This window comes from Tiliqua scincoides, chromosome 5, assembly GCF_035046505.1.
Source record: "Tiliqua scincoides isolate rTilSci1 chromosome 5, rTilSci1.hap2, whole genome shotgun sequence".
In the NCBI taxonomy this organism is placed as follows: domain Eukaryota; kingdom Metazoa; phylum Chordata; class Lepidosauria; order Squamata; family Scincidae; genus Tiliqua; species Tiliqua scincoides.
The window spans coordinates 14,931,092-14,958,429 of record NC_089825.1 but is presented as its reverse complement, the minus strand read 5'-3'; the positions used below and the strand labels follow the sequence as shown (position 1 = coordinate 14,958,429).

The window sequence follows — 27,338 nt, the reverse complement described above, 5'->3', positions numbered from 1 at the left end:
CAAGAAGACAAACCAGGTATAAAACCCAGTATGTTTCACTACAGTTAAGCACTATTTTTAAAATCAGAACAAGTCCGGTTGAATTATTCATGCAGATCTGCTATATACTGCATTTGCATTGACATGAACATCAGAGAATCTGTCACAGAATCATAGTTTGCTGAAATACATTCACAGCCGGTTTCAAGTTTTTGTGGGACGCCAGGCAAAATACCAACAATGCTCTACAGCCTGCCAAGATCCCAAAAGAACATTCAAAGAAGTCTGGCTGGACAGAACAAGGCTCCACCTAGACCAATATCCAGTTTCAAACAGTGAAACAGTTTGAATTTCAACTAGGAAATCTACAAGGACATAAAGGAAAGATAACTCCTCTGTTGATTGTACCCCTTGGGGTTGTACTTCAAGGAAAATCAGCATCTACAATTTGAACCTTCTCTCCAACACACCTTGCCACTATGTTAAAATAAATGCAGAATCTCCTTATTTCATTCATTTATTTCTGCAAAGAAATAAGGTGGGAAGGTTGCACCAAGGAGTATGATAGACCAGTGGTTTCCAAACTCCTACAGGAAAGTTGGGAACCAGAAAAGCGTTTGTGTGGGTGGGAAGAGGGGCAGGGATGGGGTAGCGACCGTGCTGCAGAGATCACAGCCCTGCCACTGCCAAGGGGCTTTTTTATTTACCTAGGGGATAGTGCAGATCTCCTACAGGGTCCTGGAGACTCGCAGCCACCTCTGATCTCCACTGCAGCTTGTTTACAAAGCCGTTATCTCTGAACAAAAGCTACTTCTGGTTTTCCCTGAAAACCAGAAGTAGCTTTAAATCAGAGATAAGGGTTTCATAAACAAGCTGTGGAGGAGACCTGGGGAGGGTCTGCAAGCCTCTAGGGCCCTGCAGGAGATCCGTGTAGCCCCCAGGTAAGTAAAAAAGCCCCTTGGCAGTGGCAGGGCTGTGATCTCAGCAGCAATGTTGTTGCCAACAGAGCAGGGCTACTCCCCTTAAGGGGCAATATCCTGCTTCCTGTTCCCCCGGTGGGTCACAGCTCACCAGTTTGGGAATCACTGTGTTAGACCAATATGTCTCTGCACAAGTGAACCTGAAAAAGCACAAATCTGTGGACTAAAGACAGTCCTAAGTATAATTTGCTAAGCACCCCAAATTTGATCAATTCAAAGCTAAAGCAGTTCGCGCAACATTCTGGGTAGCAAAGATAAAATAAATGATTTCTTAAAAGAGAATTAGAGCCAAGAATTTCACTTGCATCTGGTCTATCATGAACAAGTGCATCAGTTTCACCCTCCACAGTTCCTGCTCCTTTCCACTCTCATTATGGATTTGCTTCCATAATGTCCACTGTTCATGCCCTGTTAAACAGTTTCAGTTTAATTAATTATCCTGTTGATATGAAATCACCAAAGGATCGTTCCTTTTTAGGTACACGCCGACTCATTAAAATCAAATTTAATAGATCTTTAAAACAGAAAGCTGTGTCGACAAAAGATGTACAGATCCAAAAAAGAAAGCAACAAGCACTCTGTTAACTAATACAATTCAAGCTAGTTTTGATATTACTGCCTATCTCAATAGTAATTTTGCATGTTTAAAAGGTCTCATTAAAAGCTTTGGAGGTCAAACTACTACAAAACATCTCCCTTTGAAATATATTAAAATATGCAAATAGAAGACATTTCCTTAGAAGGTCCCCATTACAACTCCTGATTCAACTTGACCTGAGAAGTGAACTTTGGTGGCAACAAGAAGAACCAAGTAACTTCAGACAAGAAGTCAACTTTGAGAATTGTAAATTAAAAATTCTTTAAAACCACCACAAAATCCCAGAGATATTTCATAGGTTCTGCATTCACTGTAAAGCCAGAAGCACAGGAAAATATTCATTCGATGGACACTTTCTGCTAATAGAAAGCACAAACAGCTATGCAGACTCATTTCATCCACCCTCATTAGGTTCTAGACATGATTCCAGACTGCACCCAGGGCTTAGAGGCTCAATATGTCAAGGACTAAACAAAAACTGGAGAAGTTGGGAGAGAATGGCCCCACTAGATTCCGCAAAGAAATTTTGGAGGAGGAGGGCACACCCATGGGTGAACCTGATGCCTCCCCCCCAACCAGTTGCCCCTCCTTACCAGTCAAATCCAGGCGGTTTCATGCAGCCTTCTCTAGTCCTCCACAGGGCCTTTAAACATCACTTCCAGATTTTCAATTAAAACCAATTTTCATCGGAAAACTTGAAGTGATATTTAAAGTCCCTCCGGAGACTGCCCGAGGAGGCAGCGAGGAGGGCATGGATGGCAGTGAGGTAGTGGCTAGTGGTGACAATGCCCAGAGGAATGGTGCTAGGGCATTTGCCCTCTTGACCCCCCAAGTATGCCAGTGGCCACACCCAAAGAGTAGGCAGTAATAGGGGCAAAAAGAAAGGGGAGGAACACAGAACCTGGGCATGCTCCAAGCAAGGACAAAACAAGAGAGGGAAGGATGGGAGGATAGCCCCAAGAGATATAGAACTTTTGTGAATGCTATTGGGCTAACACCATGCAAAATCAGGGAATGAAAAGCAAAAACTAGGTCAATGTTCATTACTAAGTCTAGTGATTTTGTCCCATGTTGGTTGTGAAACATGGTGGTATTCATATCTGGTTATTTGACCTTAAGAGGCTCTTAGCACATCGTATGCTCAATAAACATCTTACTAGAAGCCACAACTAATTAACTGGACATGTAAGCATAAAGGTTAGATTGCATCTACATTAACTGAATACACATGTTAAGGTACCTGCTCTTGCCTCTCCAGCCATTTGTCTACCATAGGATGAGTGGCACTTAGTGAAGAGCGAGCATTGTCCCTCTGAAATTGGTTGGATGACCAGTTACTGGTGTCCCGTGGAAGGCTTCTATAATTTTCGTCTTTCTGTTACAAAACAAAGGAAAAGGCTCAGTAATTTAAAAGCAAAACAAGACACCATCAGACAATGCAACAGGTTTTTACACATGACACACTAGAAAGGAAGTACAATAGATAATTTCACTGAATAGATCTGTTTACAGTTCTGTCACCTTAAGTCTATTTGTGGCATGACGACTACAAGGGTGTTCCAGAGACAGCTGAAATACAAGCCGTACCTGCACGTTCTTCAGAGTTCTGCACAAATTGTATTTGTCCTGCACACGTGTAAGACTACGTGAGAAATCATTCGCCAAAGTGTAAGAACTGTACAACTTTGGGGTATCAATTACACTTGTGTCAACTTTGCAGTGGGTTTCCCCACCACAACCACCACCACCACCACCACCACGCCCAGAGGTCTGGAATCTAAGCAAGGAGAGACCATCTAAACACACATGGTAAGACTTGCTCAGATAGAAGAAGCTGCAGGCTACACTGCTTAGCTTTACATGACCAGGTAGAAGCCCTGTGTATCTCTTAACCTCTGCTTACAAAACTACATCATTGTTCTCTGTAGTGTCATTTAAGTACTCCAGAGTGCCACAATGGCACAATGAGTAAGGTAGCTAGTTGTTGCAGCTGGAGTTGCTGGTTTTATAGCATGCACACTTACACAACCTGGAACTAGATTCGTGTTTCGGTTTGTACAGGTAGTCCTGAAGGGAGTCCATTTGCAGAAATCTTTACGTGGCAGCAAGAATTTGCAAGATAAAAATGGCATTTGCAATTTGTTAGCAACATTTGTAAACTGAAAAAAAAGGCCAGGTTCTGCTTTTCACCTAACCTGTCAAATGGGGGGGGGGGTGCCTGTAGGCTTTTTCAGCCTTCAATCTGATGATATCATGGAAAGACTTGGTCAACCTTGGTTTGAAGATACACTTGGCTCCTTTGGGGTGGCAGAAGTGAGAGACGAAAGAGGAACATATTCTATTCCTCTTCAGGGTATACTGCACCACAGAAAATTATGTTATCAGATATACCCCAGCCCTCCCAAGCTTGGCTGTGATCCAAGAAGACCTATCAACAGTGATTTTCAACCAGTGTGCCCTAGGAGTTTGGGAATGGATCATTTATAAGTAGGGCTATTGGGCAATGTTAGCGCTCCCCCCCCAGCACTGCAATGTACCTTGTCAATTGTCAAAAAAACTGATGGCATGCCTTGACAATTTTAGTGCCTTGCCCATATGTGTGAGAAAAATCACTGCCTATCAATCTTATTTACAGATTGCAAACGACAACCAGCGCAACACCAGCAGCATTGTTTTACCAACATTAGCACTTTGTACAGTATAGCAGCATGAGTAAAGTGGCAGCCACCGCCTTTGCCGTGCATATGATAGCAACAACACACAAGGACATGTTGAGTTATACCAAATTAGGTGGGGTGAGGCATGATGTGGCCAGGCTTGGAACGTATCTGGCAGACATGCCAATCACACAATGCTGCTGTCATTGTACCAAGTCAAACAATGCTGAAGTCAACATACCAACACAATCTCTTAGGCGTGCCAGGACATCTGTGCACATTACTAGACTGACAACCTTAGGCAATGCACAAGGCAAGCTGTGTGAATACCTGAATTTATATGTATGTGGTTCTATACATCCCCCTAAAACTCAAGATCACTATAAATGTACAAAGTGCTCTTATCAAAATGCACAACAAGGGAACAACTGGCCAAGCAGCATGTCACAGAAATTTCTCTCCATTGTTACCCCCCCACCCCCAAAACTAGAAAGGCAGCTGGTTAGATTTCAACAGTAATCAAAAGGACTCCGCAGAAAGTGGCAGGTCACGTACAAAAAAATATTGCTTTTTGTTCCATTTCCTCTTTGTGTCAGAAACATATTTGCAATTACTAAGAGTAAATAACAACTATTTAAATCATCTGTGGTGGTGCAATGCGAATGCAAAATCATAGTTGAAAAAGAAATATGGCTTGCCATAAAGGAAAACCTATTTAAGCCATAATTTATTGATGCAACCTTGACATGTGACAGACCCTCCGCTGTTCTCAATGAGCAGGTGACCACACTTGCAAATAAGACTGGGCTGGACTGGGGGATGCAATGACAATATACAGTCACTTCTGTTTATATGGATGGCAACCTTCAGTCTCGAAAGACTATGGTATAAGCCTACAGCACCCGGTATTCCAAGGCGGTCTCCCATACAAGTACTAACCAGGCCTGACCTTGCTTAGCTTCTGAGATCAGACGAGATTGGGCACGTGCAGGGTAACAGTTGCTGCATTCTGTGCAAATTTGCTATTTGTGAGGGGCAGAATTGCCACCCACTCTCATTATCTGCGACTCTGTTCTCCTAGAACACAGTGCAAGCGCATTCAGGGTGGGGGTGCGCAACTACAGCTTCAAGCAGGCGGGTAAGAGAGGTTGCAGGAGAAGGAGAAGAGACAGTGGCCCCCTCATGAGTGGAAGGCAGTTCTTAGACTACGAAATAAGATTCAGATTCATAAAATTCATAGAGTTTATAGTTATAGGATCCCCTGGAACCTAACCTCATTTTTTTCCCATAGGCTCAAATGATTCAGTATCTGCTAATTCAGTATCCACTAGGTTTTCCAGGAACCTAACCCTAGAGGATAATGAGAACCAACTGCATTTGTTAGGAATCTCACAGAGGGGAATTGATAGTGGGAGAACAAGCAAAAAAGACAATGATTAGTTTGAAGATGATGAACAGTCTCTTGTTATCAGGTGTGCTCCCTGGAGCATTTGGTGGGGCCTCTGTGAGATACAGGAAGCTGGACTAGATGGGCCCATGGCCTGATCCAGTGGGGCTGTTCTTATGTTCTTAACAGTAAGCAGATAGGAGCTATGTCTACCAACTTTATAATCATCACTCAAAGTCAACAGGAATCAGTTAATTTACTTGAAAATTCTAACAAGTTCATTTGTTAATTTTATTAAACTTCTCAGATGTGCAGGAAGCAACATCTTGTTGCTTGTTTTGGGATGTTTTGTGGCTTGTTTTGGGATGGCTAGCTCCACTGTGTCATCTGACATATTGCAAAAGCAAGACTTTTTATCATTTTTATTCTTTAAAAAAAATCCAAAAAAATGGCTGCCAACATGGAGCAAAGCAACAGCAATCAAGTATTTTCACATAACGTAAAATGGATTTTTCAAAAAATATAATCCATATTGTGTAGCTACAGGAATGGCCATTTGTAAAAATGACAATTCATGCTTTTTCTTTTTCTTTTTTAAATTGGGATTGCACAGCAAGTGAAGCGAGAGACTTGCCAGAATACTTTCAACAACTACAATAGACTTCCCAGCTGATGAAGGACTCAGAACCGTAGTTGGCCTTTTGTGACCTTCTGAGTTCTGCAAAGGATTCCTCCTTCTGGCACGTTCTTTGTGGCCTGCAGCAACTGCACAGGTCGATCTCTATGTATTCTTAAGGTTACAGAAAGTAAACTGTCAACTAAAACATGCTTGCTATCTTCCAATGCAGATTTCATTTTGAGAGCTTTCTAGTGTTGAGGTTGCAGCTTGCTCTGGTATGCAAACAAAGCGTTTATTAAACACACATGCTGACTTTCTTGGTAATATTAGTCAAGAGGTGGAGAGCTTGATTGGTGAATTTCTCCACGTCCCTCTTTGGGATTTTCTAAGAAAGTCAGGAATGTTTTTTTTTCCCCCAAAATCAGGAGATAGAACTAGAATGGTGACATATGCACTTCTATGTGGATAATTTCATCTCAAGCAATCGTATTTTACTATAAGGGGGACACACTCTTGGCTATCTTAATGAAACCACAATGCTCAGTCATAAATTCTGTGTCTAAATCATGCTATTCTACCTTCCTTCTATCCTAGGAAAAATGCAACATGCATAGAAGAGATCCTTGGAAAGAAAATAGGCATGTCTTTAATGACACTATTAGTGAGTCCCCTAACACAGAGGTAAGAAAAGCTGAATAACCAATACGCACTTTAAAAATATCTAGTACATTTTCACCATGACCTTTGAGACCTAGGCCACTTGGGGGAAATTCTCTTTACTCTGTGTGTCAGGCACATGTTTCAAGGCTACCTCCATAATGGGGACACAGAGACTAATTGTGTCCGTCAGCGAGTGACTTGTTACAAGTGTTTGTGTATATTAAATGAGACGGACACCATTGCTTGGCAGTCTCTATTCCCCTCTGGGTAAGCATCAGTTTATTCTATCATTCTACAGTGCAATTTAACACTCTGCCTATTTCCAGCTGTTTTTAGAGCCATGACCTTGTAAACTAAAGCAGATAGGACAGGTGATGTTCATAAGGGATGCTTAACAGAGGATCCCACTCCAATGGCAAATACCAAGTCTCTACTTAGTCTTTGATTTAGACTACCAAAAGATGAGTAGAACACCCACAGAGTGAGTGGCTCTGGGGGGGAGGATAAAAAAACAAGCATATTATATATTTAAAAAATATATAAAATATATTTATAATTTTATATATTATTTCCAATTATTAGGAAGACAAGAGGTTGTCTCATAGTCTTGCAAAGGAAAGTGGAAATAGACTAGCTGTATCTAAAAAGACATTCAAGAACAATGGTCACTCATAATTCATTCCAATTACTGAAAATGTTTGCATCTATACAGCTATACATATGGAATGGATCTATCATGCATAAAGAATACATTATGAGACAGCAATGCCATGAGAAGGTAGCAGATCCTTTTAGAAGCCACTGCTGTGTTTAATTCCAGTAAAATATTTCTTTGCTCAGCATGTGGTTGGTCTGTGGAACTCCTTGCCACAGGGTATGGTGATGGCATCTGGCCTAGATGCCTTTAAAAGGGGATTGGACAAGTTTCTGGAGGAAAAATCCATTACGGGTTACAAGCCATGATGTGTATGTGCAACCTCCTGATTCTAGAAATGGGCTATGTCAGAATGCCAGATGCAAGGGAGGGCACCAGGATGCAGGTCTCTTGTTATCTGGTGTGCTCCCTGGGGCATCTGGTGGGCCACTGTGAGATACAGGAAGCTGGACTAGATGGGCCTATGGCCTGAACCAGTGGGGCTGTTCTTATGTTCTTAGTACCCTCACATTTGTAAGAGTCACACTAGCCCAGATTAAATGTTTCCTTGAGACTTTTGTATAATAAGCAAGGTCTGACCAAACGGGAAACAAAGCAATTATGAAGGTCAGCGGTGATGAATGACCAAGCCTTCTGCTAAGCAACACATGTTCTGTATGGCAGGCACTAAAGAAACCCTAGAGCCAAATTTGCAGAGAATGCCACAATGATACTGGGTTTTGCATGTAGTTATGCACATGATAAGGTGTAGTCACTACACACTTATTTTGCAGGCCCCCAGAGCTCTCAATAACTCCTTCCCCCCCAATTCACTCTCCACTCATTAATCTCACAGTAAAATCTCAATAAAGATAATGCAAAATAAACAAAACAGCATATGGTGATTGATACAGTGTAATTACAATGCAGGAGCTAGGCTTTAATCCTAGCTGGTAAGGTTTAATAAAACAAAACAAAAAAATAAAGAGAGACAAAAGCGATGTTTGCTTCCCTCAGGGGCATTTTAAAGAGAACGAAGTACCACATACAAAAATAAATACTGCCTATTTATCTAAACAATAATTCAGAATTGTCCATCTGCACAATACAGTATTTGTTCTCCAAAGCTTACACTGTCAAGATGAAACTCTTTTAAGAGTTTATGCAAACTCTTCTCTCTTACTATTCATTTCGATGTACCAGTCTTTCACTTAAGTCCTTTGGCTGGCTCCCAGACAAATTATGCATCAAGAGAAAATGTCCCAAGCTTTGTTTCAAAGCTTTTTCACTCTTTTGCCAGGAACATTTGACTACATAGAACCTCCCTCTACTGCTTTTTGCACCCTGGTGGCAAAAGGTCATGTCTCCTTCGGTTGCCATTTTCTATTCTAGTCTTTTGCCCTCTACGTGCGGAAGAGCCTTGTTCTCTCTTTTTCACTTCCTGACAGTGGAGCAATTTTCCTGGTTGAAGGGACAATCGTGCTCAGGAAAAAGAGGGCTTTTAGCTGGGGCCATTCTTTGCTCATCGAATTAAAGTGTAAACAAATGTCCTAAAAGAGCTAGACCTAAAAGAGTCTAAGAGTATCCTGCATCTTTTTCAGATGAGGAAGCAATTTAGGATTCTTAAACAGCTGCTCAACCACACCAACACAAGTGATTTCCTCTCCCCTCTCATCCAATGCCAACATTTTCTGATTCCAGCTACTATCAAGTCAGTAGGAAAGTTGTGCCACTCTCTCTACTTCCCCTTAAATGAAGAATGACAGGGTGGGAATAGTAGCAACAACTGCTCTGGTTCTTTGATTGGATACTTTTGGTACCACCAGACAGAAGCACATGGTGGAAGGGGCTCCCCATCTAGTGGGTTTCTGGTACATGACTGGCCAGCAGACAAATATGGAAGCCAATCAAGGGTCAAGACACTATACCACCCGGCCTGTCCAAAACCAAAAATGTCAGTAACATAAGGGGAATTGCATAATGTATTCATTAATATTTTGGAAACCAGCAGAGATGAAATTTTTCCTGATAGATAAGGGTTTACTTTTATTCCACCAACCTCCTTCCTAGCATCACACCAAAATACTGACTGCTGTGACATAAAAGTTAAAAATCCCATCAAGTAAAAATATTTCTCTCTCTCTCTCTCTCAATTTAATTTTTGTGTGTGTTTTGGAACTACATTATTCCCATGTGAAAAGCTGACAATATATTATGTAACAAGCCTCAAAGAAAATGTATACATGATTTTGTGGATTTTTTAAAAATGTGTGTTTACCTGCTATTGGTGCAGACATATTTCATTTTCCCGCATTAACCAGCTGTGTTAACAGCTTTACAAACTCAGTAGTTATGATGCATTTTCTCACTCTCTGCTAAGGTTCAATCCCCCATCTCATATGGCAATTCCTGAGAGATTACTTTTTTATAAAAAAGTTTAGGAGTTTTTAAATGCCAAACCAGGCAGGAGAGTCAATTAAACTCAGATTTGATTACACTTCTTTATATTCTCAAGTTGCATGACTGCTCTGGCAATGAAATATATTCCCTATATTTTCATGGAGTGTAGACATTGCAAACATGTAAAGGAAGGCCAGTTCGGTAAGCATTGTTCAAACCGAGCCTTTGTCACAGCTTGAGCTTACCAAATCAAACAGAAAGTAGCAGAAATTGTTACCTGGTGACAGAAGAACGCCTTCATGTAGTCATAAGGGAGAAAAGTCTATTTTTTTTACCTTTTGATATCCTAGGGTAGGGTTTGTCAAACTGAGGGTCATGACCCACTTGGTGGGTTGCAACCTGATTGTTGGTGGGTCGCGAAGCTGAGAAGGCTAATGCATGGAGCCCTATGGAAAGTGAAACTGAGCCATATTGCGCATTTACTCATGAGTAGGCAAACTTGCCTTAGTCCAGGGCAGGCTGAGAGGAATGCAACAACACTTATTATGTCCTGATCCGATGAACGCATCCAATATTCACAGACTCAGTTATCCATGGATCAGGCCTGTGCAGGCTCCTCGCATGTTCCCCCTTTGGAGGCAAGGTCACCTCTGGAGGAAAACTGAGCTCTGCAGAGGCCGTGGACATCTGTCTGCAGCCTCTGCTGAGCTCAGACCGAGCTTGGAAGATAAAAAACCAAAACATCCGGTAAAGTGAATCTTTTTTTCTGTATTCAGGTCATGAAGAGTTGGATGCCTCAAAATTAAACAAAAAATGCAGGTTCCCAGTTAAGACATGTGAGCTACTGTTGACTGGTTTAGCATTTAGTATGCTAGGTAAGGCACGAGTGACAATCAAGGAGAAATGGTTGGTTACAGAGAGTACAAAAAATGTGCAGTGTTGTAAGTAAGAGGCATTTGACTACAATTTAGTGGATTAAGGCCAACAGTCAACACCTACAATTCTAAATGCTGTACAGGAGGGCCCCTGTATTCACAGATCCAATATTCACAGACTCAGTTATCCGTGGATCAGGCCTGTGCAGGCTCCTCGCATGTTCCCCCTTTGGAGGCAAGGTCACCTCTGGAGGAAAACTGAGCTCTGCAGAGGCCGTGGACATCCGTCTGCAGCCTCTGCTGAGCTCAGACCGAGCTTGGAAGATAAAAAACCAAAACATCCGGTTTCAAAGAGAAATAGGAAGTGATGTTTTTCATGCCTTTTTGGGAGGCCATAAGGCATTGGGAGGCCACTTCCACTCTCAGATAGCTCCTTTCCTTTCGCTTGTGTTGTACTGGTACTTTGAGACTTGCCATGAGGGAACTAGAACAAAGGGACAGCTGTGAGAGAGTGGTATCAGTTTTTGAAATAAAAGGTAAGAAAGAAGCAAGAGAAGTATTTGTGAAGTGAAAGCAGTGGTGGTTTTCAGCTTTCTCCTTTGTTTCCTACAAGTCACCTGAACCTAATAATTAGATGAAAATCCTTTTACAGACAGATATTAATGAAAATGCTGTAAGCCACCCTAATGCACAGAGCAGATGTAAACAAAAAATTAGTGAATCTCTTATAAAAGAGCATATTCCAATAAAAAATGTATGATCTTCAGTGATTAACTAAAAAGTAATGCACGATGCGTCAATCTGGAGAATTGCCTTCTCCAACTAAGCTTTGAAAATGAAGTACTTTCACAATAAGAATTAGGTCAGAGAAGGAAATGCAGGGGGACTAAACAAAAATGAAAACAAGTCTTTTCAAGTCTTCTGTTTAAGGAAAAAGGTACATCAGAAAACAAGCTTCATGCTGATTTCTTTAGTCACCAGTACTCTTCATGTGGAGATACTGAACTCTGATGGGGGCAAGTATGCAGGAAAAAAATTAACACACATTGCGAGTTAGACTGCCTTGGAAAGAAGTTCTTCAGTTTTTCCTTGTCATTTGTGAGAAAGCCACAGTTCTGCAAGGAAAAACTGGAAACCAGTGTGATAGGTCATCCAAAGCTACCTGGGTGCAGAAATTTGGGCTTGAAGTCTACATATTTATGTATTTGCACATAGCCTAGATCTAGCAACTTGCAGATAATGTGAGTTGTCTGACCCAGGGGGTAAAAGCCAAATGTTCTGATCTGATCCATGAGGCTGCATTATATAACCTGAATCAATGACTACTTTTTTTCTGGAGAGGTTTTTTGGGGTTGTTTTTTTTTTTAAAAGAAGAAAGTGACAGGTGGTGGTGAAGGACAGAACCAACATTCCCCAAAATTGCCCGCTGGTAATGACACAAGTATTGTTCCCAAGACTGCACTCTCTCTAAAGTTTCAGTCTTTTCCTTTAATCAAGACACAAACGTAACACTTAGATTGTGGGCCTAGAGAATGAGAAAGAGTTTATATTTATGCAATTGCTATCACCTACCCTGAAGACACAGGACAATGTAGGATATAAATATTACAAATATTTTTAAAAAGAAACACTTTCACAGTATGTTTAAGTATGATACATGCAGGAAAAAAAATGATACCTTTCTTTCATGACTCCTATGTCCCCCAGAAGGATTCTGCTTTAGAAAACCTGCAGTTGTGGACCATCTTGTAGGGTTTTTCCGTGAAGGCTCTTCCGAAGTAAAGTTGTTATCACTGACTGATGTTGCGAGACCAACTAACGCAGGGTCACTGCTGCGTCGTACATGAAGAGGCATATCTGGAGACAGAAAATTAAAAAAAGAATTAATTATTTTCCCTATAAGTGGAAAAATCACACACATGCACAAAATTCACACATGCAAGCACTCGCTCACATATACACACAACAGTTTCAACAATATTGGAAATGAGTATGATCTCATAGAAATTGTAGGAAATCATTTGAGTTATTTACCACAATTTCATTGGCTTGAAGCACTGGTTCCCAATTTTTTTCAACAGGTAGCTCCTTTTGATGAACCCGGCTATTGGTCACAGCTCCCCATTAGGGCTACAATCCTATACTGTGTATTGTACAGGGTAATTCATTTTTCGCAAGGATTCTGCAGCTCCCTTGTTGGGTTTCTGCAGCTCCCAGGGAGCCACAGCTCACAGTTTGGGAAGCACTGGTTCAAGGAATAATAACCTGTACCTGAAACATCCTTGAAGGCTGCTTGTACAGCACTTCCTTGAAGAAAGGAATTGAAATTCTTTCTGCTTGTCCAGCAGAACAAGGCCCTTCTGGACTGTTCATTCTTGAACCTGGACAGTTCTTCTACAGGGGTTGCTTCAGCCCAAAAGTGCAATAATGATCTTCTTTACAATTCAGAATTATTGGCATATCCAAAGCACTTTGAACCTTTTTGAGGGATCTTTCCTTTCCAAAAACCAAGGACAAGATTGCACAGTTTGGGTGCTCAACTGGAAGACACAATTCACACTGAAAGCTACCTACGCTGCATAATGATGGACAGAGGGTCAGGCCCAATCTGCTACCACATTACTGCACTATTGAATTCATAAACCAGGGCTTAAATATTATAAATGTTAATTAAGCACCTTTGTCTTTAGATGAGTAAATACTTTACTTTACACACACACATAGTTATCACTGGACGTCCAAGAGATAGAACAACTGTAACGTTCTCAGAAAAATGTAGATTGCCCAAATGTAGCTACAGACACTTACAACACACACACATTTAACAAGGAGTGAATGAGAGCCTTTTCTCTACAGCAGCAACAGTGGAACACAACCTCTTTGCAGTGCTTTTATATTATTTTACACAGTAGCACTCAGATGTCTTGAACAAGACTGAAATTCCTGTTGTGGTTGGCACTGCACCAATCGAGAGCCATGTTTCCAACCATAAGGGTTTATATAGTCTAAGGATATTGCTATGTGGAATATTTGTTTAGCAGCATGATTTCCTGCCTTTTAAACCACTTTGGCACCAAGTAGCACCCTAGAGAGCCTCAACACAGCAAGTTCTCAAATATACAACTGGGAAACCGGGAGAAGAGGGGGGGAAAGTAAAAATGAAAAATGCATTTTATTTTCATTAGGCTGTCCCTTTCCCCCTGTTTAAATACCATACATTTATTACATTCCAAGATGTTAAACAAAGAAAATGCATTAGAAGGGATATCTCTGCCACTAATGAGGCAGAATGCAATATACAAATGGAGCAAAAATAATGAGACACGTATATCAAGAAATATCTATTATTTCTTACATAATTGCACACAGTTTATGTGCTTCAGTGGGGTTTCAAAGCACATAAAACAGACTTACAGCACAATCCTACACAAGTCTACTCAAATGTAAGACCCATTAAGTTCAATGGGATTAATTTCCAAGTAAGTGGGTAGTCGATTGCAGCCTTACAAACTGTCAAGAAAAGGTAATGGCTAAATCCAGACCAGGGTAAAATCCAGACATACCAGAAGGGATGTATCTGTGTGACAACATTCTTCAAATCAGTTGACTAAGTTCAGGAGTTAGAGCGGGTACTTGAAATGTGATATTCAGAGAGGGTAATGGGTCAGTCAGTGTTGTGATCTTGCACACTGGAAGCCAGGGTTTCAATTCTGTTCCTTAAATCAGTTGACTAAGCTCAGGAACAAGAGCTGGTACTTGAAATGTGACATTCAGAGAGGGCAATGGGTCAATGTTGTGATCTTGCACACTGGAAGCCAGGATTTCAATTCTGTGGGAGTGACATTTAGGGAAGGATCAATGACAGAGCATATGTTTTGCATATCCAAAGATCCAAACTCAATCTTGACATCTTTAGGTGGAGCCTGGAAAGATTCCTCTCTAGGATCCTAAAAATCTACAGTCAGCAGAGTCGGGCCACATGTAGCAACTTCTCATGTTCTATAGGAACTATGCAAATTCCAGCAACACTGCAATGCTGGCAAGCCAAATACTAGCCCTCTGCTATTTAGACTCAGCCAATCCAGACAGTTCATTCTGCCTGACAATCACGGAGGTCAACAAAATATTACCCTGCAGTTTGTTGTCCCATAACTGGTTCCTAAAGTTATATAGCCATGAATTCCAGATGTTCCACTTAGCTATCATTGTTAACAGCCATTGACAGACTTACCCTCAAACGAATTTAACCCTTTAAATCCAACTAATTGAGTAGCCACCACCTGAGTTTGTGGCAACAAATCAGTGAATTAAGAACCAAGTGAAAAAGTGCCATCTCCTGAACCCCTTCCAATTAAATTTCAATATGTGACCAGCATCGGAGCGTGAAACTCTTTTCTGCCTACACTATTCATCATTTTATGTGTGTCTCTTATTAATATTATGCACATTTCTTTTAAATAGCTTTTTACCTTACAAAAAGATCCCAGACATTTTAGCCTTTCCTTAAAACAGTTATTTTCAACCTTCCTCACTTCACCTGACAAGGCGCTAAAATTATAATGGCACACCATCAGTTTTTTTGGTAATTGACAAGGCACACCATGCTGCTGATAGGGGGGTTGACATCCTCCAATGGCTTTACTAATAAACAACCCTTCCCACCCCTCCTCCTGTGGCACACCTGCAAAACCATTCACAGCACACCAATGAGCCATGGCACAATGGCTGAAAAATGCCACCCAAAAGAGAGATGCCAACCATTTGGCTTTGGGTAGCTTCTTTCATCACCTTTTCGAGATCACACAACCCGGAACTGTACAAAGCATTCAAACTGTGAAGGGACAACAAATTTTACAGGAAGCTTATTGATGCTCCATTCTTTATGTTGTGCACCACTTTGGACCTGCATGTTGCAATGGAAAGATAGGATATAAATATCTGAAAAAAATAAATATGTTGAATGATTTACTTTATTTATTTGGTTGGATTAGGCTATGACATTAATATCCTGTCTTTCTTCTTTCCTGGACCTGAAAGGTCATGAAATGGGGTCCCCAAGCAGTCACCCTGACCAGGATCATGCTGCTTAGCTTCAGCAAGCTAATATTAGCTGTATCATGTTCCTTCATATCATACACTATATCCTGCCTTCCCACTAAAAATTTCAAGATAGGTTACTAGTACATGAAAACAAAAAGTGCATAACCTAAATCACAGGTTTAGGGGAGACAGGCCACAGTTGTAAAATTAGAAACAATGTATCCTCTTATGAAGAAGGGACTTAAACATTGTGAATAGTGTGCAAAGAACACTGTTCCTCCCTTACTCTGCTTCAATACGGTTGCATCTTGCTAAGTACCCTGTTTCCCCGAAAATAAGACCTACCTCAAAAATAAGACCTAGTATGTTTTTTGAGAATTGTGAAATATAAGACCTACCCTGAAAATAGGACCTAGTTGTGATCAGGGCCGGGATGGGGGGGACGGAAGGGGTCCTCGGGCGAGGGCAGGTGGACAATGTGACTGGGAACACTGCACTCCCGTGCGCGCCACCTATAAAGCACCTGCTATGCTGCCTTGGGCAGAGGATGCTGAGGAGGAGCTGAGGTGGGAAGCAGCAAGCAAGGCAATCCTGCCTACTGGGCTCTGAGGCTCTCCACAGTTTCCAGGGAGTATGTCCCATTAACTATAAAGGGACTAACTTCTGAGTAGGCAGGCAGACAGGCATCCTACTGGGCACTGAGGGGACACCCTCTCCACATCTTCCAGGGAGGAAGCCCCAGTGACTAGCGTGTTTCCCCATAAATAAAACCTACCCTGAAAATAAGGCCTAGTGTGTGTTTTTTTAGCCCCCCAAAATATAAGACAGTGTCTTATTTTCGGGAAAACACAAGTATTTCTTTGAAAGCTAATTGGCTAAGACAGGGTTCCCATATTTTAATATGTATCAGACTGAATCAAAACTAAAGCCATCAGTAATGATACATTTCCTGATTAGCCTACAGTTCCTGAACTCTCATTTTACATTTCTCAGCACAAAAGTCACTATAATGAGACACTTAAATGCTACTTCGCTGCTTCTTTTAATATGCCACTCCCCTCCTGCAAAAAATTTACTCACAGTTAATGAGAGGATCTGGTGCAAACCCTCAACTACAGCCAGCATGAAACCTTTCCTCAGAATGAATTTATTTTCAAATGCCAGTGATTAGCACTAATATCCATACTTTACCAACAAAAGTCAATCAAGATGCCTAATTGCTTAAACATATCTGAAATACATTCTAGCTTTCAAAAAAAAAATTATTCTGGTATTGACATGCCATTTGTTTAACACCAACATAGCATTATCACGTACGTATCCACTCACTAAAATCACTGAGATAGTTCTCTGAAACTAACGTGCCAGATTCATCTCACCCCTTTTCTAATTAATCACTAGTAAGGTCTTTTTGTAGTCATTTAAGCTTCCCTCCCTCACCCGTGCAATTCTTCCTACTCAATGGGGACTACATAAAAATAAAACCTGAAAGTACAGAACAAATTTTTCTAATAAAACATTTGTAGGCATAATTTTCTAGCCTACTTAATATGGAGATTTCAGAATTACAGCCTTTAAAAAAAATCAAAGAAAAAAGTGCTTCAATAATTAAAATGCCTGATGAAGGCATGTGCAGGCCCAGTGCAGTGTCACAAATTCCTGGATGATGGCTGATAGCCTTTGATGTCTAGTGTTGCTTTGAAGAGAGGATAAAACAGCAATGAACTCTAATCACAAGGCTTCAAATTCTCTGTGGCACTAATGCACTGTAAATATTGATTTGCTTCTGCAGCTAAGGTGCATTTTAAATAAGCACTAGAAATGGTAAATCTAATAACACATTGCAGAAGGATTTTTTAAAGTCAAAGAAGCAGAGGGCAAAAGTGAAGTAAAATTAAGATGTGCAGAAACTTAAGTACCTTTGAAAACATCCTCATTGTTATCTCAACTGTAGTTAGAAATGAAATATGAAAAGAAATTCTGTGTGAACACATGGAAGAGCAGATTTCTGATTAAGGAAGCCATTATCTGTGGTAAAAGCTACAAAGGTAATAGGATTTGCAAGATAACAGAGTGGAGGTGCTGACTAGAAATACTTTATCAGCCCTAAATTAAGTTACAGTAATAGATGGTGTGCACATGAATGTGCACAAGAGTTCCTTTAAAGAGTTATTTAAAAGATTTCTATACTGCTTTTCCTATGCTCAAAGCAGTTCCTTCTGTAAGGATAATACTTTTCTAGGAGACCTTGCCAGATGTCCATTGCTGATGGGGCAGTGGTACTCAAACTTTTCCGGCCAGTGGCTCCCTTGACCCCCATGGCTGTTGGCCATGACTCCCCATCATGTTCCTGAGGGCTGGAAGTGACATCATCAAACAGGAAGTGCCCAGAAATATTAACGATATTAAATATAATAAATATTATATTATATCCAATATATATATATATTATATTTAATATATATTTATATATATATATCTTTAAATATATATCTTTATATATACATCTTTTAATATATATTATATTATATTATATCTTCTGCTTTAAAAAAAAGCTCAGACAAGCTCGTATTCTGATAGGCTCGTATTCTGCTCAGGGGTGTGACTATTGCTGCAAGAGGATACCCCGTGTCTCCCCTTTGAGTTCCTGGCGCCGCCCTAAAGAGCCACGCCTCACAGTTTGAATAACACTGGCTATAGGGTCTTGATTATCTCTCAGCTTTCACAGTAATTTTAATACTAGTAATCAAACCAGTAATTTTCCATCAAGGACAAAAGAGATGGCAGTGTCATTCAACTCCGTTTTGTTCCCCCCACCAGAAATGGCTCTGAAGGGGAGGGGCGACTTGCACACTGCGGTGAGGCTCCCTGCAGAACTTAGTGCTTTGAATCGCCTCTAACTATGCCACTGGGAGACAGAATGAGTCCTTTTTTAAATTAAAAAAAACAGCTTGTGAAGAAATATTGAAAGACTAAATGGTGAACAGTATCTAATCAGGAGGTCTGGTCTAGAGAGCAGAGCCTCCGTTTGCCTGAAGATAACAGCTGAAGTGTCGCCAGTTCGAGGCCACCGCCACCGTGAATGGCGAGACATTGAAGCAGTTGACAAGCTGAGCCGAATTTTTCCATCTGCTCTTTGGCCACCCTTCCAGTGAGATATGAAGGATTGTCAGCTTGCGTGGGAGGAAACTGGAGGCCAGAATGTGATACCAGATCATAAAAAGATCCATCTGAAATGTTGTAGTTCTTGAAAGACAGAACCTTCGTCAATTGTAAAAATCCCTATAGGGATTTAGTATAGCCTGCCTGTGTAAACCGCCTTGAAATAAAGTCTGAGGAGAAATCTGTTGACCATGAAAGGCAGTATATAAATAAATAAATATATTATTATTATTATTATTATTATTATTATTATTATTATTATTATTATTATTATTATTATTAATGTCATATAATGTGCTACTGAGCTAAACAAGCGCATCGGTAAAGCAGCTACCACGTTTTCCAGACTCACAAAGAGAGTCTGGTCCAACAAGAAGCTGACGGAACATACCAAGATCCAGGTCTACAGAGCTTGCGTCCTGAGTACACTTCTGTACTGCAGCGAGTCATGGACTCTTCGCTCACAACAGGAGAGGAAACTGAGCGCTTTCCACATGCGCTGCCTCCGACGCATCCTCGGCATCACCTGGCAGGACAAAGTTCCAAACAACACAGTCCTGGAACGTGCTGGAATCCCTAGCATGTATTCACTGCTGAAACAGAGACGCCTGCGTTGGCTTGGTCATGTCGTGAGAATGGATGATGGCCGGATCCCAAAGGATCTCCTCTATGGAGAACTCGTGCAAGGAAAGCGCCCTACAGGTAGACCACAGCTGCGATACAAGGACATCTGCAAGAGGGATCTGAAGGCCTTAGGGATGGACCTCAACAAGTGGGAAACCCTGGCCTCTGAGCGGCCCGCTTGGAGGCAGGCTGTGCAGCATGGCCTTTCCCAATTTGAAGAGACACTTGGCCAACAGTCTGAGGCAAAGAGGCAAAGAAGGAAGGCCCATAGCCAGGGAGACAGACCAGGGACAGACTGCACTTGCTCCCGGTGTGGAAGGGATTGTCACTCCCGGATTGGCCTTTTCAGCCACACTAGACGCTGTGCCAGAACCACCTTTCAGAGCGCGATACCATAGTCTTTCGAGACTGAAAGTTGCCAATACAAAATAATGTGCTAACAAGTCATAGTAAATTCCTTAAGTATTAAAATGAGTTAACTCAGCGAATCCAACTTCTTTCTTACCCTTAACTGGTGAAGTTTTCATTGCCTCTCTCTGCCTCAGAACTTTCGGCCCTTTCCTTGGAAAGTTTTCAAATTCCTGTCCAAATAGCTTCAAACTTCAAATTCCAGTTGAATTCAAATTCAAATTCTCATTGGTTTTACTGCAATGCTAAATTACTCACAGTCTCTTTAAGTACAGTACTTTAACCACTTATGAAGATAAATCAATTATTGAGTTTTTAAAAGTGTGCTATATTCCACCATCTCTCCCCCTCCACCATAGTGATTTTCAACCAGTGTGCCATGGCACATTGGTGCACTGTGAGTTGTCTGCAGGTGTGCCATGTGGGTTTGGGGGAGGGCTATTTATTGGTAGGGCACTGAAGGATGTGAGTGCCCCCCCCACAGCAAGATGTGCCTAGTCAGTTGTAGAAAAAAAACTGATGGCATGCCTTGAAGTTTTAGCACCTTATCAGTGTGCCATGAGATGAAAAAGGTTGAAAATCACTGCTGTACTGTATCAGGACATTCAGGGGAAGCCCACACATTAAGAGGCTGCTTTGAGTGGCAGGCTGGAAGAGGCAGTGAACTAGAAGGCTAGAAGATGGGGGTGTCCTGCCCCCCAACCATGTTTGCCTGCCACTTCACCCAGTCCACCAATCATGTCACCCTGCACTCTCATCCTTTTCTCATTCAGTGATAGCAAGCAAGTGGTGGATCATAGGCAACATTGACCCACTTGTTCATACAAATACCGCTGGCACTTGCAGAGGTTAGGTTGGAGAAAGGAACAGGAGGGGGCTGCAGCAATTCTGTTCTTGAAGTTCTTCTTTCATGAGAGCAAAAAAACAAGCTTATTCAGCTTCCATCATGTCCCCCTTGTCCACAAAATGGGGGGGGGATGAAAATTAAGGTGCCACATAAGATTGGGTTGGGCTTGAGACCAACATCCAAATTCTTCACTTAGTACAACTATCTGCCTTCCCATCTTCATGCTATGCTGGACATTCACAAGCATTTTACACCAATAACCACAGTTAAACTCAGTTCCAAATGCTCAATCCTGGACATAAATTCTGTTTAACCTCAATGGAACCTACTTCATGTTAAATTTGAAAAGGGACGAAGACATCTTGTCCAGAGTATAATTATTACAAATCAGTTGTCCCCAATCTGCAAGTCGCGGCTCCTAGGAGGGCGACACAATGGCAGTAAGAGGCTCAGCTTGGTGGACAGAGCTCCAAGTGCAAGATTTTGCCTGTCACCTGCCATTGCAACTTACTTCTGGGTTCCAAGCACTGCGTCTGCAACATGGAGGGCGTTGCGATGGAGGGTGTTGGTAAGTTTGGGTAGTGCTGATTTCAAATCAAAAACTTTTATTTGGAAAGGGGAGGGAAGGAGACTTGTGCTACATACTTCACACTTGACTGCACCAAGAGCAAGCAGATATGTCTCAAGAAGTCAGTAATCTGCTTAAGATGCCCCCTTACTTCTCCCAAACAATGACAAGAGTGTAGCTGACAACACAATGCTTTGTCAGCAGCCAGGAATAAAGGAAGTGTTTGGGATTTTATCTGTGAAATTCATGGGAGGCATTGGAAATGGCATTGGAAAGGCATTAGAAATGGAATCAAAACAAACCAGAATATGATAGGGCAAGCCATGATTTGGTGACAGTCAATTCTGGTTTCTTAAACAAACCAAACTTCTGTGTGACATCTGGCCTAGATGGTATCTGGCCTAAATGCCTTTAAAAAGGAACTGGACAGATTTCTAGAAGAAAAGTCCATCACAGGTTACAAGTCTTGATGGGTATGTGCAACCTCCTGGTTTTACAAGTAGGCTACCTCAGAATGCCAAGTGCAAGGGAGTGGCAACAAGATGCAGGTCTCTTGTCGCCTTGTGTGCTTCCTGAGATACAGAAAGCTTGACTAGAGGGCCCTTAACCTGATTCAGCAGGGCTCATGTTATCTGAACCAGCCCAATATCTTTGATAGTGACCTTTCAAATGAAACCAACTTCATCTACTATACTTTTCCTTTTTAAAAAAATAAAAGGAAGGAAAACAGGCAACATAATTAAACCTGAAAATTCCTAATTCAACACATTTCTGACTTGGTTAAGCCAACACACATGACAGGTCCTGACTATCTCTGTAAGAACAGTCACATTTCTCTCCAATATTCAACAACTGAACTTGCAGGCATTTAGCTTGTTTGAGCACTCCTGCATGCATGCCACTCTCCACTTGAAACTTCAACCTTAACTCTGACAACCAAGCAAATCAAATGCCACACAACAGCAGTCTCCTAGGTAACCAAGCATAGGCACCAACTGTGCAAAGGAAAATCATAAAAAACCTGCAGTATTGTAGTTGAGTACAAAACAGAAAAGGTACATAAATCAGTGAGAACACCAGAGGTGCCAACACAGAAAACTGTACAGTGTGTACAAGTTCAGATTTTAATCTATTCATGCTTCCAAATGTACAAGAATACTACGAAGATCACAAAATAGTTAATGGTTGCTTGTGGGCAAGGTTTTAAAAAGTTGAAGCTTTTGTGGTTAACACAAAAACAAATCATCAACACAGTCCTAACTGCCTACAACTGCAAGAAAACACTAGTTACGGTATAGGAAAATATGGATCACTGACCACAATCCAGTGACATGCTCAGGTCACTCTGAATTCAGTCACTGAAGATCTAAAGTTTTGGATCTATCATAACTATCTATCAAGATCTATCATGCAGTTATGGATCCAATAAGGGCCAGAAAAGTCAAGTGAAGCAGACATGGGACAAGTAGGCAGTTCTCAAGAGTGAGTAAGACAGGGGACTGGTGGCCATCTCCCCTACCTGCAGATCACTTCTACAGTTTATCAGGTATTGGGGAGGAAATCATGTGAGTTAGGAAACAACTTTTAATAATATAATAAAATAATAATAACTTTATTTTTAACCCGCCTTTCTCCCTTTACAAGTGACTTTTAAAGCCTCTCACTTTAAAAGTGACTCAAGGTCACTTTTAAAATGACAACAGATCCTAAAGATATCAAAATCCAGTATTTTGGTTTATACAATACTTCCAGTCTTAGACCAAAGTAGTATATAGTCTCTGCATAATATTAAAGGAAAAGAAGCAACTACTGCACCTGTCCAATACAGTCAGTTCTCTTTATATGCAAATTCACTATCTGCAAATCACTTATCCGAAAGGGGCAAGGTTGCCACCACCTCTCCTTATTTTTGACTCCGTTCTCATTATTCTTGAATTCAACCCTGACAATGATGAGAGGCTGATGAAAAAAGGTGTCTGAAGGTTACTCTGGGGCTGGAAAAAGCCAGGGAAGGAGCCAAGAGACAGGTAAGGAAGAACGAGTGAAGCAACCCCACCCTACTGCTAAACTCTGTGGTCTTGTTACCAGGCCAGCAACGTTCAACAAGTCAAGGGATACCAAGTACAGAGAAATCGCCATCACCACAACCTTCAACACATCAAGAGATCCCAGCATGTAGAAGGAAGCATCAGATATTGGAGATGTTGATGAGCTCTCGCTATCACCCAGTCCCAGAGATTTCAAGTTAAGATTTGAGTTCATTAAGTTCATGCAGTATATGGTGAAGAGGGTCCCCTGGAATGTAGCCCCATTTTTCCCCATGAGCGCAATGATTCAGTATCATTAATTTGGTATCCACTAGGTTTTCCAGGAACCTAACCCTAGCAGATAATGAGAACTGACTGTATATGCAAATACAACCAGCTATAGAGTCTCACAAAGTAGTAGTGAATTTACGCATTGTGTGAGTAGTGATCAAAGGTTGGTTTTATCTAAAGAAATCTGGTGCTTCTTATGTGGACAATGTTTTCAATAACAGAGTCCATGCTTTGCAGGAGAAGAAATCAGGTTCAATGACTGGAATTTTCAGATCTCAGGCAGGAGAGCTGACAAAGACTTAAGAGACCTGCTCCAATCAAGGTAAGCTGTACCAGATGGTCTACCTCAACTGCCTATACAGTATATACTGCTCTATTTGCATTAATCTGAGTAAAACACAGACTTCTATATCCCAATAACCATTTTTAGAACGACTTGGCAAAATATATCCTTTAAGCTGTTTTGAGGCTGGATAACTGAAAAATCAAAAAGAGTACTCTTTTTCCTTTTGCTTCTCTTAGAAATATGTAGAGTTATTACAACCAAAATAATTAACCCACAAGGCTATTGTACTTGAGAAAAGGTGTAGAAAATGGGTGTTTGAAGAGTTTTCAGAAGATTATTTATGTATATTTCTCTACCCACAACCCCACAAATCATTTTGCAAAATTTAAGTAAGAGGGGAAGAAAAATTTATCTACTTGTCGCACACAGAGCAAGACTGCAGAACAGAAGCCAAAAATTAGAAATTATACGACCATTCAAAATGTGTATGTTAAAGAAATAAAACTTATTTTCTAAACTTTTTTCCCCACTTTCCAGTAAATCGATGCAAAGGAAATGCCTTTAAAACCTCATGTTTCAGGCACCAAAGAGTATGCTAACCCCATTCACAAGCTTAGAAATGTGGGTAGAGGGTTTATTAAATTAATTTGTGGGGAGAGTGGCGCCTGAATATTAGTAAGGTAAAAATAGGAGTGGTGCCTGAAAGCGGAAAATTAATAAGGTAAAAATAGGAGAAAGAGTCAGATGCACAGCACAACTCTTTTTTCCCTCCCAGAATTAACATTCACAAATTGGTGTGGTATGTGAATCTAGACTTGGGTCTAGTTTGCAGTGACTCAAAAACATGAACCTTGCTGAATCAGATCAATCCATATAACCCATCATTTTCTTTCCAACTATGGATATATGGAAGCAGTTGCATAGCTGAAGCGAGGTCACAGGCAATCCAACTGCCGTAGTCCTGCCCCCCTCGCTTGAGTCAAGCTGCTCAGGGCAAGTCTGCCCCACAGAAGTGGCTGGCCTCACTCCAAGTGGCACGTGATTGCACCAAGAAAGCAGATAACCTGCCCACCCCACGGTCATTCTCAACACAGTCATTTTCAACTAGCTGCTTCTTCAGAAGCAGCTGGCTTCACTCTGACTGTGCCAGAAGTAACTGCGGTGACATCGTCACATCACCTCAATTACTTCCAGTTGGGAGGGGTAGGCTGACGAGCATACCCCAGGGTGGCACACCAGTCAGCTACAAGGCTGTATGGAAGCTTGTTGTAGGACAGCTTTGAGCTTTCCTTCGTTCTCTGTATTCAGAATAGAGTAGTCAAGAAGCATACTGCTTCTGAACAGACATTTCATTTAATGTCTAATATGACGAATAGCTGCTGAAAAGTCTATAAACCAGTGTGTAAAGCAATATCTACTTTATACACAAGGATTAGGAAAATTTATGAAGAATAGCTCTATCAATAGTTATGATTGCAAGAAAGTGATAGCATACAGATAATTTACAGCTTGCAGTCTATAATGCTGAAAACAGCTGTGTACATGTGAATATCAGCATCTACAACTGTTTGCAGTGGCAAAGACCAGAAGAAGTTCTGAAGATTCCCTGCTCATTGAAGCTTGGGTTCAGGAAGAAAAATTTGATGTCAGTGACAGTTTAGTACAGGCCCGTCAAAAAGAAGGTCCACAGGCTGGATACAACCCCTGGAAACTCTCTATCCAGCCCCCATGATAATTGGGCTTTCTCAGCATCACCATCAGATTCTCTCAGATGCTGAGCTGCAAAGTAACAGGCAGAAGTGACACTGCTGAAAGGGCGACACCGGGAGAGTCCAATTATCCTGCAGGCCACAATTTCAGCAGCACTGCTTCTGCTGAGGTCTTACTGCTGAAAGGCAGGCCCACTGGATAATTGGGCTCTCCCAGTGCTGACCTTTCACCAATGCAGCTTCCACCAAGGCACTGGGAAGGAGAGATGGAAGGAGGTCTCAGAAGGAAAGGAATGGTATGGGGAAAAAGGCAGGCGAAGAGGAGTAAGAGAGTTGCTGCCAAGGCACTGGGAGAGTCCAATTATCACGTACTCTTTCAGTACCACTTCTGCTGAGGCATTGGTTTGCAGAGCACCTCCCAGCTACTGAGCTGTGAAGTGAAGCCACAGCCTATATGATAATTGGGCTCTCCCATATCTTGAAAATACCAAGGTTTTCTGTTCTGTTATTTGCATCTTATTTCTGGTCATTACTTGCTTAATAATGTCACTACTAGCCCTCAGCAGGTGCCATGAATGCTATTTGGCCTGCTGTATGAAAAGAGTCTGACATCCCTGGCTTAGCACTTGGTCACCAATACAGGGAATATGGGAATATGCAAAGTACAGAAGAAAGGTGGGTAGACTTCTCCAACCCTAGTGAGATATAAATGCATGAACAAATATGACGATATACATAGAAAAAAATAGCTCTGCTTCAATGAAATACCTTGGACTGAACATTCTGCAGCCTACAGTAAAAAGGAAACAGAAGTCTAGAGCTTTGTGTGTCTTAGGCTGCAATCCTAACCACACTTTCCTGAGAGTAAGCCCCACTGAACAAAACAGGACTTACTTCTGAGTAGACCTGGTTACGAATGTGCCCTTCGATGTCCCTAACAGCAATACTGCTTTCATGAGGAGAAAATATGAGGATGAAGGCTTATAACTGTTTGACAATTCCAATTCCAAAGAGCTCAATAGAAATTTTAAGAGGAAAATCTCTAATAACCTGAAATTACTGATAATGGCCTAAGCAAATGGAGAACAATTATGATGAAAATTAAATGCTTCCCAAATGCCAATTTGTTGTGCATCCTGAATTAGTACTGCAAAAGCATTCTTTGTTTCACACAAGGAATGAACACAAGGAAATACGAGGTGCCCTTCAATATTCCTTCACGTACACAACTTCTGGATAATATTTACTGTTACTATCATAATTACCCTCATGCTGTTAAGAGCACCCTATATTTTAGAAACAAACACCCTATATTTTGACACCCTATATATGACACCCTATATTTTAGAAACAAACTAAAGACTGTGGCTAGTATTTGTTCATTAAAACTGCCTCGGCATAGAAATTAGAGACCAATTGTGCTGGATAGTAAAGCTAAATCACAGCCCGCCAGTACTAACAAAATGAATAAAGTCACACCAATCTAATGTGGCAGTGAGCATTCAAATCAGATTTCCTGGACTGGCCAACAAGCTCTCTTCTTCGCTCTGTGTTAATGAAGAAAAACCGTTTGTAGCCTTCATAAAG

The 27,338-nt window shown here is 41.2% G+C and overlaps 1 protein-coding gene across 4 annotated transcripts in view; it reads right to left on the bottom strand.

The window, feature by feature from the left end:
• The window catches only part of PARD3 (par-3 family cell polarity regulator), a 647,691-nt gene that overhangs the window by 363,576 nt on the left and 256,777 nt on the right, over nt 1–27,338 (bottom strand). For all 4 annotated transcript variants that reach the window (XM_066627797.1, XM_066627794.1, XM_066627795.1 and 1 more), the window contains exons 4-5: nt 12,468–12,646; nt 2,798–2,932 (exon numbers count right to left, since the gene is read on the bottom strand). In XM_066627797.1, the coding sequence (XP_066483894.1) occupies nt 2,798–2,932; nt 12,468–12,646 (314 nt within the window). The remainder of the gene's footprint in view (nt 1–2,797; nt 2,933–12,467; nt 12,647–27,338) is intronic.